The sequence below is a fragment of the Pipistrellus hanaki genome (assembly GCF_964339955.1).
Source record: "Pipistrellus hanaki genome assembly, chromosome: 3".
NCBI classification, from domain to species: domain Eukaryota; kingdom Metazoa; phylum Chordata; class Mammalia; order Chiroptera; family Vespertilionidae; genus Pipistrellus; species Pipistrellus hanaki.
The window spans coordinates 160,170,400-160,187,706 of NC_140505.1; the positions used below are offsets into that span (position 1 = coordinate 160,170,400).

A 17,307-nucleotide genomic window follows, 5' to 3' on the forward strand; every position below is an offset into this window, starting at 1 on the left:
ATGGCAGTTAACAAAGCATCTACATACTTCTCTAAATTGAGATTCAACTAAATAAAAACAAAATATGCATAAGTATGTGGTAAAAAATAAAATGAATTTCTAACTTTCGAAGTAGTGAAGTACAGCTTCTCCAATGAAATCCTATCAACTCAAGTTATTCTAGATTGTCATTTCCAGGGTTTGTGTCTCTCCAAGATCAAATACTGCTTTCTTATTTTATTTTTAGCTTGATTGGCAGTAATTCTTAACTAATTTAATACTTCCACTTGCTAAACATAAAGTCCCATTACATACCTATGATACTATCAAACTCATGTTCTTAATGAGCATAACATCTACTCAGGAAGGCAAACTCATAAAGACAAATAAGATGAGATAAATTCACTGATAAGAGGTGATCCTGGCCACTGCAGTCAGGCAAGGGAAGAGGGCCAGAAGGGATAATTGGCCAAGAAGAGAGAGATGGTTTTCTGGAAATGATATTCTCAAAATATTTGAGCAAAGCTTTTTAAAGTTTTAACAAAGTAAAAATTGACCCGGTCTAAAAGATAAGCAGCATGAAAAAAAAAAGCAGAGATATGTACAAGATTGATATGTCTCAGAACTATAAGCAGCTGGGTGTTGCTCTATCTCAAAGCATAGGGCAGGGAGTGAGTCTTAAAGCTGAAGAGGTGAGACTGAACCAAGGAAGTCTTCAGCACTATGTTTGGGGGCCATTTTAAATAGTGAAACCACCAACAAAAACGAAAAAGAAAAAAAAAATGACACTAAACAAATGTACAGTGAAAAGGGCATCTGTTTACAGAATGAAAGCTAATACAAGAGGGCAGAGTCCACTTGTTCAGCCCTCGGTGAGAATGCACGTTTCCAGCAACACCAACGTGCATGTCCACAGATGACCACAAAAATGCCCCCAAGAATTGACTTTGAGGTTACAAATAAGTTTTAGTAAGTAGGCAAGTTAAAAAATATGAAATCTATGAATAATAAGGATAGACTGTGTGGTTGTGGATATGTGTATATAAAAGACTACACCCTGATATAGAGAATATATCTTCTTTTGAAACAAGCATGGAGCATTCCCAAAAGAGGATCACATATTAGGTCAAAACATCAATTTCCATAGGACAGAAATATTGTAAACAACACTTTGTGATAAGAATGAAATAACAAAATATTAAAAACCCAAACATAAAAAAGATCCTTCTACCTAAAAATTAACTTTCTATTAAACAAGCAATTCTTGGGTCAAAAGAAAATACAAATTCTGAAATATAATTAAAACTCTACAAGTTAAAATACATGGTATTTGTTTTAAAGAGGTACAATTTTCAGAAGCTTTAACATCTATAACAATTCAAACTATCCTACCCTATATAATAAAAGTGTATAGTATGCAAATTGTCCCCTTGACTGGGAGTTTGTCTGGGAGTTCAACCACGGGCTGGGGCCAGCAGAGGGGAGGGAGTACCCAGTTAGCAGCTACTAGGGACCCCACCAGTGCATAAATTTCATGCACTGGGCCTCTAGTCAATTATATTGCCAACTAAAAAAAGCTACAATAAAAAGGTTATACTTTGAGTGATGGTGTACTAGCTCATATTGTATCAGTGTTCTCATAGATAAAACTTGTGATATCTATATATATAAAAGCCTAAGCAACTGGCCAACTGGCAGACCAGCTGACCAGTAACTATGACGTGCACTGATCACCAGGGGGGCAGATGCTCAATGCAGGAGCTGCTGAGTTGTGGTGACTTGGCAGCTGTTGTTCTCGGGTAATGCACCCAGAACCAGAGAAGGAGGAGCCTGATTCCAGGGTGCATAACCCAAGAACTGCCCTCTCACAATCCAGGACCCCTCAAGGGATGTCGAAGAGCTGGTTTCAGCCTGACCCCTGCAGGCCAGGCCTAGGGACCCCCCAATGCACAAATCCGTGTATCAGGCCTCTAGCCCATTAGCTCCTCACTTCAGGTCTAGCTCCCAACCAGGCCTCTAGCCCATTTCAGAGGTCATGGGTCTGGCCCTTACAGAAACTTTTCAACTCAATTAGCTAAATGATGAGACGTGTAGGACCTACTGGCTGGGCCCCAACATCTGGTGCCCTTGCTGGCCCATCCACTCAATATCAATTTCCAGTGGAGGCAGCAAATTTTCCCACTACCACTATCGGCTGGGAAACCGGCTGCAGCTTCCCTCCCTCTGGGCAGACAGTAGCACCAGCGGGAGGGAAGGAGGCAAAGGAGCAGCTCAGGTGGGAAGGAGGTTCCTATTGCCACAGGACTCCACCTGGGTGGAAGGGTCTGGGCAGGAGCCTGACATTGAGCAGGGTCCTGCCCTAGGCCAACTAGATTCCAGGCTAAGTAAGTCCTATTTGCTAAATAAATGCATTTGCCAAAACCAGTTTGGCTCAGTGGATAGAGCGTCGGCCTTTGGACTGAAGGGTCCCAGGTTCGATTCCAGTCAAAGGCCTGTACCTTGGTTACGGGCACATCCCCAGTGGGGGGGGGAAGGGGGGTGTGTGTGTAACAGGCGGCGGCTGATCAATGTTTCTCTCATCGATGTTTCTGACTCTCTATCCCTTTCCTTTCCTCTCTGTAAAAAATCAATAAAATATACTTTAAAAAATAATAATTGCATTTTGCAGCTAAATTAGTGCCCACAAGTCATCAATTACTGCTAAACTTAGGGTAAAGTGAAAGAAGCAAGACAGATAGAGAGAAAGTGACATAATATTGGGAGAAGAGAGGAGGGAGCCCAATTCTGGGTGCATCACCCAAGAACCACCATCTGGGACCCAATCCTCGCAGGCCAGGTGGAGGGACCCTACCAGTGCAAGAATCTGTGCAACAGGCTTCTATAATAGTAATATATAGAACTACCTAAAAGCACTAGAGAGCAACCAACAGCAAAACATAACTAGAGCAGATTTTACACTTAGAAAAAGACAATAGCATTAAGTTGCCCATTTTGTTAACATTAAGCCACAAGTCAGAGGTTTATGGAACAGCTAAAACTCAGAAAACATACAGCCTTACTTGAAGAACTAAAGAACAGAGTTGAAAGCAACCTCATTAGCTGGAAAGTATGAAAAGAAATTCCAAGAAGGATCCAGAGAGAAATGGCACTAAAATCTGCATATGCATTGTCAAAAAATTTAGCTACTCCGCAACTAACAGCAGCCAGAGCATTTGAGGTTTGAGTATAGCCAAGATACATGCCTGTTAAAATAAACAAAATCAATAGTTTCCAGAGGATCATACCAAAATCAAGCATATCTACAATATATCAATCACAATGTCTATCTAGGACACAAAACAAAACTACTATATATACAAAGAGGAAAATGTATACGCAAAAGAAAATCAATAGAAGGTCCCTGAGATTGACCCAGCTGTTGAAAATAATAGACAAGGATTTTAAAGCACCAATCACAACATGCTCAAAGATATAAAAACTCTGCTCATCAGGAATTAGAAATTGGAAAAGCAAAACAGAATTTCTAAAAATAATCAAATAAAAATTCTACAACTGAAATAATTGGCAAAACATTCAGCTGGTGTGGTTTAGTGGTTGAGTGTTGACACATAAACCAGGAGGTTCAATTCCATCGGGGCCCAAGCCCAGGTTGTGGGCTTGATCCTCAGTAGGGGTTGTGCAGGAGGCAACCAATCAATGATTCTCTCATCATGGATGTTTCTCTCTCTCCCCCTCCCTTACTCTCTGAAATCAATAAAAATATATAATCACCAACTCATCAGAAACAGTGGAGGTAAGAAGAAATACAAGTTTTGAGGGGCAAAGAATATTTGTGTGCAAATTGCTCTTAAATAATTCACAGTAAGAAATAAGAAATAAAATAAAGCTAAGTAAAAATATTAGAGAACTGTGAAAAAGAATATATGTAAGTGTATTTAACTATTCTACTGACTTTTTTAGAAGTCTAAAATGATCAAAATAAAGTTACAAAAACAGATGGATCAGGATATATAGATACAGGTGTTATGTATGCTAAAAATTGTTACATGCAATTTCCTAATTTCGTCAAATGACAGAATTTAGAAGCAATGAATTTAGGAACAATGAATACACCTGGCACTAGATGTGTTTCTAAATATTCTCTAAAGATTAAGTGTCAGGGCTCCTTGAAGAAATAGTTGAGCTGAGAGTTGTTAGGGCAAGGAAGGAACAAGCCTAGCCAGGAATGTCTTTATGTTGCAGGAAAGGAAAGTGCTCAAAAAATAATGTGGGCATGATGAAACGATATAGCAGCCAAATTAAAGGAGCTCTCAATCACCAAACTGGGACAAACTGAGCAACAAAATGACTGTTACAGAGTTTGGCTCAAAGAATTAAATGCCTTTGTGTCCTTACTGATTGAGTTGAATAAGGAAGGTACGGCTTTTTCTTACAGTGAAAGTCCAGTTTATGAGTGCAGGAGTAAAGAGGGAATAGGAAATCAACATCCAGTAAACATCACAATGATTGTTGCAGGCAAAACTGCCAAATAGATGCTAAAATTAATTTTTAAAAATCAGTTTCAAAGTATCCCTTTCCACTAGATGCTTAATTAAAATGAGAAAATGGGGAGACACCACTTTAATCCAGAGCTAAGGGCACACCAATTGTATGGTATTCTTAACAAAAATACATATCTTTGTTATCAGAGTAAGAAAAAAAAATTATGAAATGGGAGGAAAGGAAAAACTGTGAAGTTGAATTAGAAATTGAAGTTGTCAATATGATCTCAATTTCTAAAAGATAAATTTACATAAAATGTAAGAGGTTGGGTGTTTTCTTGCTTTGCCAGGTAGGATCAGTGATATCTCAGGAACAATAAGCATAGTTTCTAGACCTAAGTTTCTGAGTACTATTCCCTCTAAAAAGAACTAGGCTCCTTGGAGAAATGGTTGATTCCAGGGCTCAGGAAGGAAAGGTATAAAATTAGAAAGTGGGGTAAAATGTGCAAAAAATATTGGTACATATCAAAATGTCACAGGAACCAGATCTGATAAGGTTCCCCAAAGCCAACTCTCATACAATTTTAATATCAATACAAATATGTCCAGTAACATAATCCACTGAAAATAGAAACCTGAGAGTTTATACTTAAAAAAACAGCTACATCAACGGAATATAATAAGTAGATTGATACAGTGTTTGGAGTATGGAGTAGAATTGAAAAATAAACATTTTTTAGCCATCACAATAAAAATTGGTTTAGGCAATTATCAAGTGTTGCTAAATCAGGAAAGAGGAAATGTTGAACAACAGACAAAACACATCAAAATAACTACATAATCTTAAAGTATCTCCTCAAAGGTTGCTTATTATTTACGAGGAAAATATTCAGTGAAAACACAGAACAGTACTTTCATCAAGTGATCAAAACTAGTATCAACAATGAGTTCCTCAGATGTGATACCCTAAGGGGTGTCGAACTCAATCAGAGAAGGGGCCAAAATCTAAAATCCAGCCTAAATCGCGGGCCGAATGGTTTACTGAACAGTCATAAACTGACAATGTCATAAACTGACAGCGGAGTGCAGTGATGACAGCGCGGTGCGGGCCACATTGCAAGGCCTGGCGGGCTGGATTTGGCCCGCGGACCTTGTGTTTGACACATGTGCCCTAAGGAGACACATCACCTTTCTAGTATTTTGGCTGGAAATAACCTCAATCCAATCATTAGAAACCACCACATAAACCCAAATTGGAAAGCATTCTGTAAAACACTCGCACACCCACACACAGCCACTCACTGCTGACTTTACTATGCAGAGAATTGATCTCATGATAAACATTATTGGAAGATAGAGATTGTATCTCCATCCAGCACATTACCTGACATTAATAAATGCTAGCTGAATGGATACTCCCTTCCTAGACTGTAGATGCTAAGTCCAAGACAGTGTCATGTTTCCAGCACCACCCATAGTGAAGACACAAAGTATAATGGTTAAAGAATAATGAATTTTTACACTAGGTAAACAGAATTTGTTTATAAGTTATATAATATTCTATACTCTTGTCTCAGCCAAATTTTTGTAACTTTTTAAAAATCTTTCAACACTTTATTATAAAATCAGAGAAGTAGAAACTTAAAAATGACTTCAAATAGTTATACACTAACATTAAAGTACTTTGTTTTTCCACAAAAGCAAACCACAAAAATTAGTCAAAAGTGACAAGATTTATGGAGACGCTGCAACTAGAACCCAACTTTATTGTTACAACCAATTTTTTATTTACAGAATATAAATCTCTTCAAAAAGATACATTCCTTCATTTAATCAATGGTAAAAGGTCTTATTAAACAGAAATAAAGCCTAAACATCACTTATATTTTAAACAGAAACACAAACAGCTTCATTAAACATTTACGAACAAAGAGCAAAAACATATTTTTACGTAAGCAGTTACATGAACGAGGCTGTCTTTTATTTTCTTCACTGGCAACCCCATTTTGTCCACAGAACAAGTTTTACTTAAATTAACAGTAGTAAAAATGTAAAAATTAAATTTTAAACATGAAAGTATGCAACAACAAACAGGAAGTATCTTCATTACCAAATTAACAAGTTCTCAGATACTTTCTGAGGCATATCAAAACACCTCCTTCAAAAGTTGCATTCGTTTGAGAGGTATCAATACATTTTCAGTGCTGAGACTATTTGTAGCACTTACAGTATATACAAAGCAGCATTATACTACTATGGTTCACATTTGATAAACATAAATTTAAGCTTTCTACCAATTTCCCAATTTAGCATACAATTATTCGCTGGGGTTTTTTCCTCCTGCATCTGAAATTATCATTTATGAACATGGAATGATGCCATATCTTCTTTTTTTTTAATATTTAAAATTCAAATATTTCACATCATGGAAACTTCTTCATCCAGCTGTACAACGGCTCCTAGATATAGTTTAAAAGTTTTCCCTTCGCAAATCCCACCAATTTATAGTTACTTTAGCACAAACAAAAGGAAACTTCTTCAGATTATTGGACAATAAAAATGTCAGTGTGTCACTACCAAAACTGAAGTAGCAGCACACCTCAACCATAGCAAGCAAATATTCACATTTTCTCCACCAATTTTTGGGGGTCTTTTCCAGGTCACATGAACTAATTTACATAGATACCATCAAATCTCAACCTAGCTTTGAAAGTTCCTGTTAGAGTTTTAATATTTATGTAACAACTTAAATTAGCCAGCTTTTTCTTATTCATCACTAACTAGTTTAAATACACTATGTAGCCTTTTCAATTTTTATAAGTATCTTATATTTGTTAAAATGATTAATGGGTAATTATACCTTTAATGGATTAAGATGTAAACAAAAATATTGAGTATTTTACACAATTTTTTTGTAACTAGAAAAGCTATAGGATTTATAATGAACACATTTTATTTTAACCAGTTTGATATAACATCAGTAGCACAGTAAGTGCATCGGTAAAAAGAGAAAGCAGATTTCAGCACAGAAATCTACTTAAAGCTTTAATTTTGGATACCCAACACAAATGGATTTTCTGTATAGTTTTTAATTGAAATAGTGAAACTTTCTATTTCAAGTTGTGATCCTGAAATAGAATTTTTAGCATAAAAGTTGTGTTCAGAAAAATCTAATTCATTATGTATCTTATTAATTTCAGTTTTCAAGATTTCAAGTAATGCAATCCAAAGCATTTTCTTTTATAGTAACATATTTTGGAGACTAAGCTTCAAAGATAGGGGGAGGTTCATTTAAAATAACTGATATGCTTTTCTGTCCAAAGATATTAAACCCAAAATGTAACGCTATAAGGTGTTATATAAGAAGAAATAAAAAGGCAGTTCAATATAACTAATTTCTTTAAGAAGAAACAGACTGCCTTATGTAACTAAGTTTCCAGTCAAAGGTCATTCTAAAATCTACTGAACAGAAGAAAAACCAGAGGAAATTAACTTTCAAATAAAGATAAAACTTCTTTAATCACATACTTATAATTCCATTTTCATCTGTGCATTAACAGTTACTAGCATTTGCTTTTTGTGCAAGTTGTGCAAGTTGCTGCCAATAACAAAACTCTCCTAGCACAAAGCACTATTAACTTTGTCTATCAACTGAAATCTGTATCACTTTAGAATGCATTATCAATGTTTATTAAAGGTAATTTAAAGCAGAAAATCAAACTGATAGTATTCGCATTTATATTATAAAGCAATTAAAAATTATATAGAAAGCTTTGTGTAATGAAATACCTGTATGATTAGTAAAGTGGAGATTTTTAACTTATAACAAAGTGTGTGGGGAGGCTTTTTTCTTTTACTCTGGAAGTTTCAGTAACATATTTATGAAGTTCAAACATTTTTAGTCCAGCAAAAAAGTAAATAGCAGTCATTAAAATATTACATCTTTTTGTTGTTTACAATCCCATAATAAACAACTTTATGTCTAGAGAAGCCACATGAGATATGCTTTGGTTAAACTAACAGCTATTATTTACCATATTTCTTGTACACATGGGATTTAGATTCTCATTGAGATATCAAAAATTTCATATTTTTATTTTAGGAAAAAAGTTAAACTTGAAAATAGGAAGAGATAATACTTCAGTTTGCAATCATTAAATTATATTTTTAATTTGTTTTAGCTTGAAATCATGGAATGAAATTCTGTGTATATTAATTGACCACTTGCAGGAATCTAACCTCACAAAAACAATTAAAAAATGAAGAAGTCATATTAGGCACTGAGAGGCTACATAAATAAGTACTGACATTAACAAAAACTGATAAACCCTATCTCCAGTTCCTCTTGTTATCCTGCTATGCAGCCTGAACTGCTGGCTGTTTCCAGTATAAAACCAAAGAACTGGATCAGTTCTTTACAGAAAATTTTCTTTAAAAGGGAAAATAATGAAAAACAATACACAATCTCATATGCAAGATACAATTCACACTAATTTACAAATTTTTATTTACACTGTTTTATATACATTCCAGGCAGACCTAGTTGATGAGTTTTGTGCTCATTTTGATCTAAAATGATCATGTGAACAGTGTGATTTACTACCACATCTCTTTGATTTCCAGAAAATGGTGGTAGCATGGGGGTTGGTTGTTGGAAGGTGGGGGAATCAAATATTACTGGTCAGGTAAGCTCTAAACAAGTATGTAAAGAACAAAGAGGGAAATAACTGTGGAATTCTGCTTGTTAAAGCATCCAGGCCACTATGGTCTATTGACTAACAATGAGTATACCGTATTTTCCGGCGTAGTACATGAATGCCACTTCTCTAACAATCAGTTTCATATTTACAAAATGAGCTTACGAGTTATTAGGTAAGGCATTCAAGTTCCTTAGCTTAACATAAAAAGGCAACAGACATGTCAAGAAGCCACAGGACACATTTTAGAGAGCTGTCTTTCCTTTAGAATTTTTTAAATGGTCAACAAATAGGAAAGCAATTTAGAACCCTAATAGCCTGCACAGCATTAATTTTGATAATTGATCCAAAAAAAAATCTGTACAGAACTGGGATCATCACATCTAAATCCTAACCAAAGAATGAGGGAAATATTTTAACTATCTGATTATGTTCCCAAGATCTACTAGATACTCCTAGGACTAGAGTGAGAGCCTTTATTAACCTTTACATTTTCTATATGACCTTTTTGAAATGTTTTTTATAGTGTCACAACTAGTATGCAGAGTCTATCAACAATGACTCAGTGAATCTCTATTCAAAATAGTTTGAAGAATATGAAATAAGGTAGAAAAATGACCTTCTCCCCTCTGATGTAGATATATAATGTTGCACTTTAAGTCAGAAAGCAAAAAAATCAAGAGTATTACATATTCTTCATCATTGAAAATAATATTCCAACCACAGATGAAAATCCCACCAAAAACAATTTTTCAAGTACACTCTAACATTATATAAAAAGGTATTCATTGTTTAATTGGTTCCATTCAGTCAATTAAGTAAAACTCTATTGATTCTACAACAATGTGGTTTATAAAAACAGAAGTGAACATTTTTAACATTGGGGAGGTAGAAAACAAATATTGGTCTAACACTGTTATAGATATAAACAGATTTTCATATTCTATTTATGTAACTAGAATTTACCATTTAAAATGGCCTGTAAGTGTTTCTACTTGATTACCTTTAAACATCTTGAGATAACCCAAGTATTTTAAAGCACTTATCTGAGAATATAAGTCATTTGGAATAATATATCAGACTCCTCAGAAGATTTCTCAGAGGATAATGTGTAGTTGCATATTCTGAATATGCAGATCCATTAAGCCAACTTTGTACATGGGCACTTATGTGACCAAAGTGAAAAGCTTGTCAGACTAATTTTCTAAGTAAAGACAACCATGACTACTCAGCTCCATATGGCAGTCTTCAAAACATGAAGCTTACTTATCCCAAAGATCTAACTCCCTTCCAAATAATTATCATCCTCACTTCAAAACAAAATAAAATAAAAAATACACAAACAAAATCAAGAGTAATAAAAACAGAATCCTTCCTACAAGGAGTATTTCTGCTTAATTCACATTTTGATATATCAGATTAAGTGTACAAGATCAATACCTTAAATGTTCCTTATTTAATTATTTTAACACTTCAACTTCTCTGAACCTACATGTATCTATCAAGCAATCATATGCTATCATTCCAAAGATATGAAGTCAAACTAAAACATGAAACCAAATGTAAAAAATGAATCTACAGGGGTAAAACAGAATTAATCTAACTGACATTTTCTTGTTCCCAAGTGTTCTATCTTTTTTTTTTTAATTAGCAATTGTTCTACTATTATTTATTAACAAAGACATAGAACATCTCAATATGTAAAACAAAACATTTGGTTAGAAAAAAACTTGATACACTAAAATCTTAAAAGTAAACTAGTAACTTAAATGACCACATTTAGTATATGAGAATATTGTTAAATACAAATTTTGGTGACACAAAATCTCATATCTATTCTAGGATTATACAGTAAATATTTATACTGCCAGACTCTGTAGGAAGAGGAGAATTAAATTCTAAGGTAAATTCCCCCCAACGAAACAGTTTCCAATATTCAGTTCAAAAAGATGTTCCACTACCATAGATAGTGAATGTATCTCACACTCCTAGACAGGTATTTTTCCAAGAACATCCTAAGTAATCTATATCTGGCATTTCAAGAGTAAATGATCTATTTTACTTACAGTGTATCAAGATAAAAAAAGTTACAATGAACATCTAGAACTTTTAACTAAAATTAATCTTCTTAAAGTAAAAAAAAAAAAAGTTTCTTCTGGAACATTTTCATTGCTTACACTTAATGGATGAGATAGATTAAAGCAGTCACAGAACCATGTCACATTTATAATAAATAATTCACATATAGCAGATTAAATTATCAAAAAGATTAAATTGACATCTTTATACCTATTTTGTAGATTTAACAAATTTCTAATGTACTGCATACTGACAGCAGTAGGTATATATATCTTTTTTACATCATTCAGTCCATTTAAAAAACAAATTGGTTGATAGAGGCATAATTTGTAAAGCAAGATAACCAAATTAAATAACAGAATCTTAACAAATAATTGGCTTTTCGGAATTTCTCAAGAAAAGATTCACAAGCATTGTTCAGCTACTTGAGAATAATTACATCTTTACTCAGGCATTTTTAATGCAGTCACTTCAGGCTTCATTTTAAAGTACTGGTTAAAACGAACAATTGCATACCTAGTGAGAAAAGAGAATAACAAAATTAGTCAGAGCTGAAAACTTAATCCTCCCCTTTATTTCCACTCACCCCTTCTCAACTAAATTTTTTTTTTAAATTTTACGATTTTTTCAAAGAATATATTTTTAGTTTATTGCACCATCTACTGGACACCTTTCTAATATTAAGTACATTTAACAGATTAAACCAGATTTCCTCTCAAACCATGTATTAAATGTATATAAACTTTATAACATTTGATTGAAAAGAATAACTACAATGTCCCCTATGAGTTCTCAATGTTAATTCAAAAGTAGAGATAAATATAATGCATACAGTAAAATTAAACTTACCCAAGGAAATCGAACTCAATAGTGGAGTATTTGGCTTGAATCAAAGCCCACAATCCCCAAAAGAAATGAGAAGCCTAAAAAGAAAGTCAGAAAAAACAAGAATTACAATAATTAATTTCCCTTTTTGATTTTTTTATTTCATTTTATATTTTTGGAAAGAGTGGAAGGGAGAGGGAAGAGAGATAGAAACATTGATGAAAGAGAAACATCAACATCAACCAGCTGCCTCTGCTACCAGGGATCAAGCCCGCAATCTGGGAATGTGTCCTGACCTGGAATCAAACCATTGCCATTGAGTTACACAGGCCAGGCGACAATTCATTTCTTTGTAAAACAAACGTCATATTTTTAATTTTTCTCTTTTTCATTAATCCATAAAAAATATGTTGATGCTTTTTTATATAAAATATCTAAAATAAGGTAATAATTGAGTGTACAGTCATCTAGATGGCTATAAATCACTTATATCTACACCATAAGAGGCTATAATAAACTACAGTCATTTAAAAACTGTAACCCAACTTCTATAATCTGTTTTATATAGGCAGAGTTCAGCATCAGCACTGATAGGTGTTGGTTAAGTGGTGTTTTTATTCAAGTTTCTTTTATTCTTTTTTTTTCTTTTTTTTGGCAAAGTGTTTTTAATGATATTAATTGATAACCTCTCATATAAAATACATTACTTGACATAAAAATATAAACAAAATAAAAAATCCAAATCTTAAACCAAAAAAAGAAAAAATTAATGTGAAGAATGTTCTAGGAGTAACAAATATCTGGAAACAATTTGTACTGATCCAACAATTCTGCACACCAATCACAACATAAAATAAGAGGTTATTTATGTCAGAGAAAAATGGATCTTAGGAGAAAACCAATAGCTGTGTAATTAGGAGCTGTAAAATCATTGTGTGCATGCTTTATGATCATTGTCAAACATGGTATTTGAAGATTCTGATAACACCAATAAAACTTCCAAGAAATACTTTAACTATTATAGAAATATTATTTCAAAAACTTTTACCCTAAAAAGATCTCCTTTAAAAAATGAGTTGTTGTAAATTATTTACCCAAATACATGTAAGTTTATTTCTGGACTCTTAGTTCTGTTCCATAGGTCCTTGTGTCTGTTTTTCAGCCAATACCCTGTTGTTTTGATTATTATCGCTTTGTAGTAAAATTTGAAGTTAGGAAATGTGATACCTCAGGCTTCATTCTTTTTTCTCGGGAATGCTTTGGCTATTCGGGGTCTTTTGTAATTCCATAAATATCTGATGATTTTTTTATTCTATTTCTCTAAAAAATTTCATTGGAATGTTGATAGGGCTTGCATTAAATCTGTGTATTGCTTTAGGACATATTGTTGATTCTTCCAATCCATAAACAAAATATCTTTCCATTTCATTGTGTGTGTTTTTCAACCTCTTTTAATGCTTTGTAGCCGAAGCCGGTTTGGCTCAGTGGTAGAGCGTCAGTCTGCGGACTGAAAGGTCCCGGGTTCGATTCCGGTCAAGGGCATGTGCATTGGTTGCGGGCATATCCCCGGTGGGGGGTGTGCAGGAGGCAGCCGGTCAATGTTTCTCTCTCATCGACGTTTCTGGCTCTCTATTCCTCTCCCTTCCTCTCTGTAAAAAATAAAATATATTTTAAAATAAATAAATAAATAAATAAATAAATAAATAAAAGTAATGCTTTGTAGTTTAAAGGAGCCACAAACATAAAATGGAGGGAAAAGACCTCTTCAACAAATTGTGCTAAGAAAACTTGAAAGCCACTCACAGGAAAGAATGAAACTACAGTTTATTCTATATACGAACATTAATTCAAAATGGATCAAAAACCTAAATATAAGACCCAAAGCTGCATAAAAGAAAACATAGGTGTTACACTTATGATCTTGGTCTTAGAGTAGATTTTATAAATTTGACCCAAAAGGCAAGAGAGGTCAAGGCAAAAATAAATGAATGGGACTATGTAAAACTAAAAAGCTTCTACACAGCAAGAGAAATAGCCATCAAAACAAAAAAGCAACCAACCAAATGGAAGATGTTATCTGGAAAACAACAGCTCCAACAAGGTGCTAAGATCCAAAATATATAAAGAATTCATACAGCTCAATACCATACAAACAATCCATTTAAAAATTGGGCAGAGGACTAGAACAGACACTTCTCCAAGGAAGACATACAAGTGGCCGAAAGATTTATGAAAACATGCTCAACTTCATTAGCTGTTAGGGAAATGAAAATCAAAACTACAATGAGGTAATGCCTCACACTGTTAGAATGGCTATTATCAACAAGACAAGTAATACCAAGTGTTGGAGGTATGGAAAAAGGAAACCTCATTCACTGCTGGTGGGAATGTAAACTGGTAAAACCACCATGGAAAACAGTTAAGAAGGTCCCACAAAAATTTGAAAATATAGTTACCATATGACCCAGCAACCCTTCTTCTGAATGTCTACCTGAAAACATTTAAAACATTTATTGGCAAAGATATATGCACCCCTGTCTATCCTTACATAGGGGTGCACATATGTAAAAAGCCAGAGATCCCAGAGAAGCCTGTATGTTCATTGCAGCATTACACACGGTGGCCAAGACATGGAAACAACCAAAGTGTCCTTCGAAAGATGACTGGATAAAAGCCCAAACCGGTTTGGCTCAGTGGTAGAGCGTCAGCCTGCAGACTGAAAGATGACTGGATAAAGAGCGATAAAGCCTTGGCCAGTGTGGCTCAGTTGACTGGGCCTTGTCCCATGCACCAAAAGGACGCAGGTTCAAGTCCCAGTCAGGGGACATGCTGGGATTGCAGGCTCAATCAATGTTAAGGAGGCAGCCAATCAATGTTAAGATATCACATGGATATTTCTCTCTCTCCCTTCATCTCTCTCTCTAAAATTCAAATAAATATAAGAGAGTGGTACATATACCCTATGGCAGTGGTCGGCAAACTCATTAGTCAACAGAGTCAAATATCAACAGTACAACAATTGAAATTTCTTTTTTGAGAGCCAAATTTTTTTAACTTAAACTTCTAATGCCACTTCTTCAAAACAGACTCGCCCAGGCCGTGGTATTTTGTGGAAGAGCCATACTCAAGGGGTCAAAGAGCCGCATGTGGCTTGCGAACTGCACTGCATGCTACTCTAACATTCTATGAAATTACGTAGAAAGTACACATAAAGCACATCTACTACATACCCAAAAAAATGGAGAGACTGTCTCAAGAAAAGCATTTAAATGAGTTGGAGTTATGAGCTCAACTTGCACATGTATAATGGAAAACCATATTTTACTTAAAACAACTGATAAACTAAAGTTATAAAACCAATAAACTTTTGTCATGTTAACATTAAGATGTAATGATGAATGCATTGTGAAAACCTCGTTTCCCATAAATCTGTCCTTGAATATGTTTTCATAACTAAGAAAAAACAGGACATCTATAATTATAAAAGCATAATATGCTAATTAGACCAGACAGCTGAACAAACTTCCTGACGAAGCCACGGCAGAGGGGCCGAGGCAGAGGCAGTTAGGGGCAATCAGGCAGCCAGACAAGCAAGCAGGCAGGCAGGCAGGCAGGCAGGCGAGCAGGTAGGAGCCAGAGATCCCAGATTGTGAGAGGGATATCCGACTGCCAGTTTAGACTCAATCTCATGATGGGGCCTAAATCAGCAGTCGGACATCCTCCAAGGGGTCCTGGATTGTGAGAAGATGTAGGCCGGGCTGAGGGACCTTCTACCCCACATGAATTTTGTGCACTAGGCCTCTAGTATTAATATACAAACACTAATTCACAAATAATCCTAACTGTAACTGGAATCCATTAGTTAAACAAATAATTACTGGGCACTTATCAAGTAGCCAGGCATATGGTTGTGAATAAAACAAAATCTTTGTCCTCAAAAATAAGATAATGGAAAAATTGTAAAGAATCGCATTTTGTCATTATTTTGAACAAAAATTCACAAAATTCAAAACAGAAAACTGTTTTTTAAGATGAAAATTTAAAGTTGTTAAATCATATGAAGAATCTTTTGTTAAAATTTAAACTTACCAAAGCAAACTGATTGACTTGAATGAAGAGTATTTCTACCTCCTTTTCAGTAACTTCAGTCCCAAAGCCTTTATATTCTTTGTAGGCTTCAAGGTAAGAACGCAGCCACTGGTCCTGTAGTTCTCTACTAGGGTAGAGACTATAATCTACATCACTCACACCTAAAGTGGGGGGGAAAAAGTGCAATGAAACTTTTAAAAACACATTTTCTTATATACTAGTATACCTTACTATCTACATAATTTTCAGAGAAAAAAATAAAACATCTGGCTAAAATACTAATCAGCATGTATTAAAATAAACCAATCATAATGTATTCTTAAGTTTGAATGCCCAATACAGTTGACCACCATAATCATTTCACATTGCTTCAATTATTCCTGTGTGAAGCTTGAACTACATACATCAGAAGCACCAAATCTTTTCACTAAGCAGCCCAGAAGATCCTTGTGAACATTAATATCTACAGTATTTCCTAGAACTGTGGCTCTAAATCTTTCTTGACTGTTACTCACAGGGTAAGAAAGACACTTTATATTGAAACCTCATACACACACCTGATATTAAGTTTTACAAATATTATAGTTACAGGAAGCAGCTGATGTTTATCTCTCATTGATGTTTCTAACTCTCTATCCCTCTCTCTTCCTCTCTGTAAAAAAAAAAAAAAAAAAAATCAATAAAACATGTTTAAAAAATAATGATAAGTACACTCATCTTGGAAGTTTTCTCCCTTCTTCCTATATTACCCTCCTTTCTATTCTATCTACACATGCAAATGCTACCTAACTCTCAAGTGTTACCATTTTTCTATGCTACCTTTCAACTGTTAGCTTAATTTCTTTTCTACACAAAATCTTACTAAAATCAGTAAAGTTTCCTCTTTCATATCCATGGCAGTGGCTTCCTTAATACTAACACAATGATTATTCATTATATAAACAGCTGCTTTCCCTTCCTACAGAGATGTAGAAATATGTCAAGTATATATGTAGAGATATGACATGCATATGATAAGCATAGTGTAGGGAAATTATTGAATACATGTAAACTGAAACTTTTTCCCCAGCCAATTACCTAAAGTATATTAAAATATATATATGGCTGGAACCGGTTTGGCTCAGTGGATAGAGCGTCGGCCTGCGGACTGGAAGGTC

At 34.5% G+C, this 17,307-nt stretch overlaps 1 protein-coding gene across 1 annotated transcript in view; it reads right to left on the reverse strand.

Annotated features, from left to right (window-relative positions):
* Nucleotides 1–6,193: 6,193 nt before the first annotated feature.
* The window catches only part of ETNK1 (ethanolamine kinase 1), a 33,611-nt gene continuing 22,497 nt past the window's right edge, over nucleotides 6,194–17,307 (reverse strand). The window contains exons 6-8 of the mRNA XM_084880397.1: nucleotides 16,151–16,311; nucleotides 12,086–12,159; nucleotides 6,194–11,752 (exon numbers count right to left, since the gene is read on the reverse strand). Coding sequence (XP_084736523.1) covers nucleotides 11,680–11,752; nucleotides 12,086–12,159; nucleotides 16,151–16,311 — 308 coding nt within the window. The 3' untranslated portion in view covers nucleotides 6,194–11,679. The remainder of the gene's footprint in view (nucleotides 11,753–12,085; nucleotides 12,160–16,150; nucleotides 16,312–17,307) is intronic.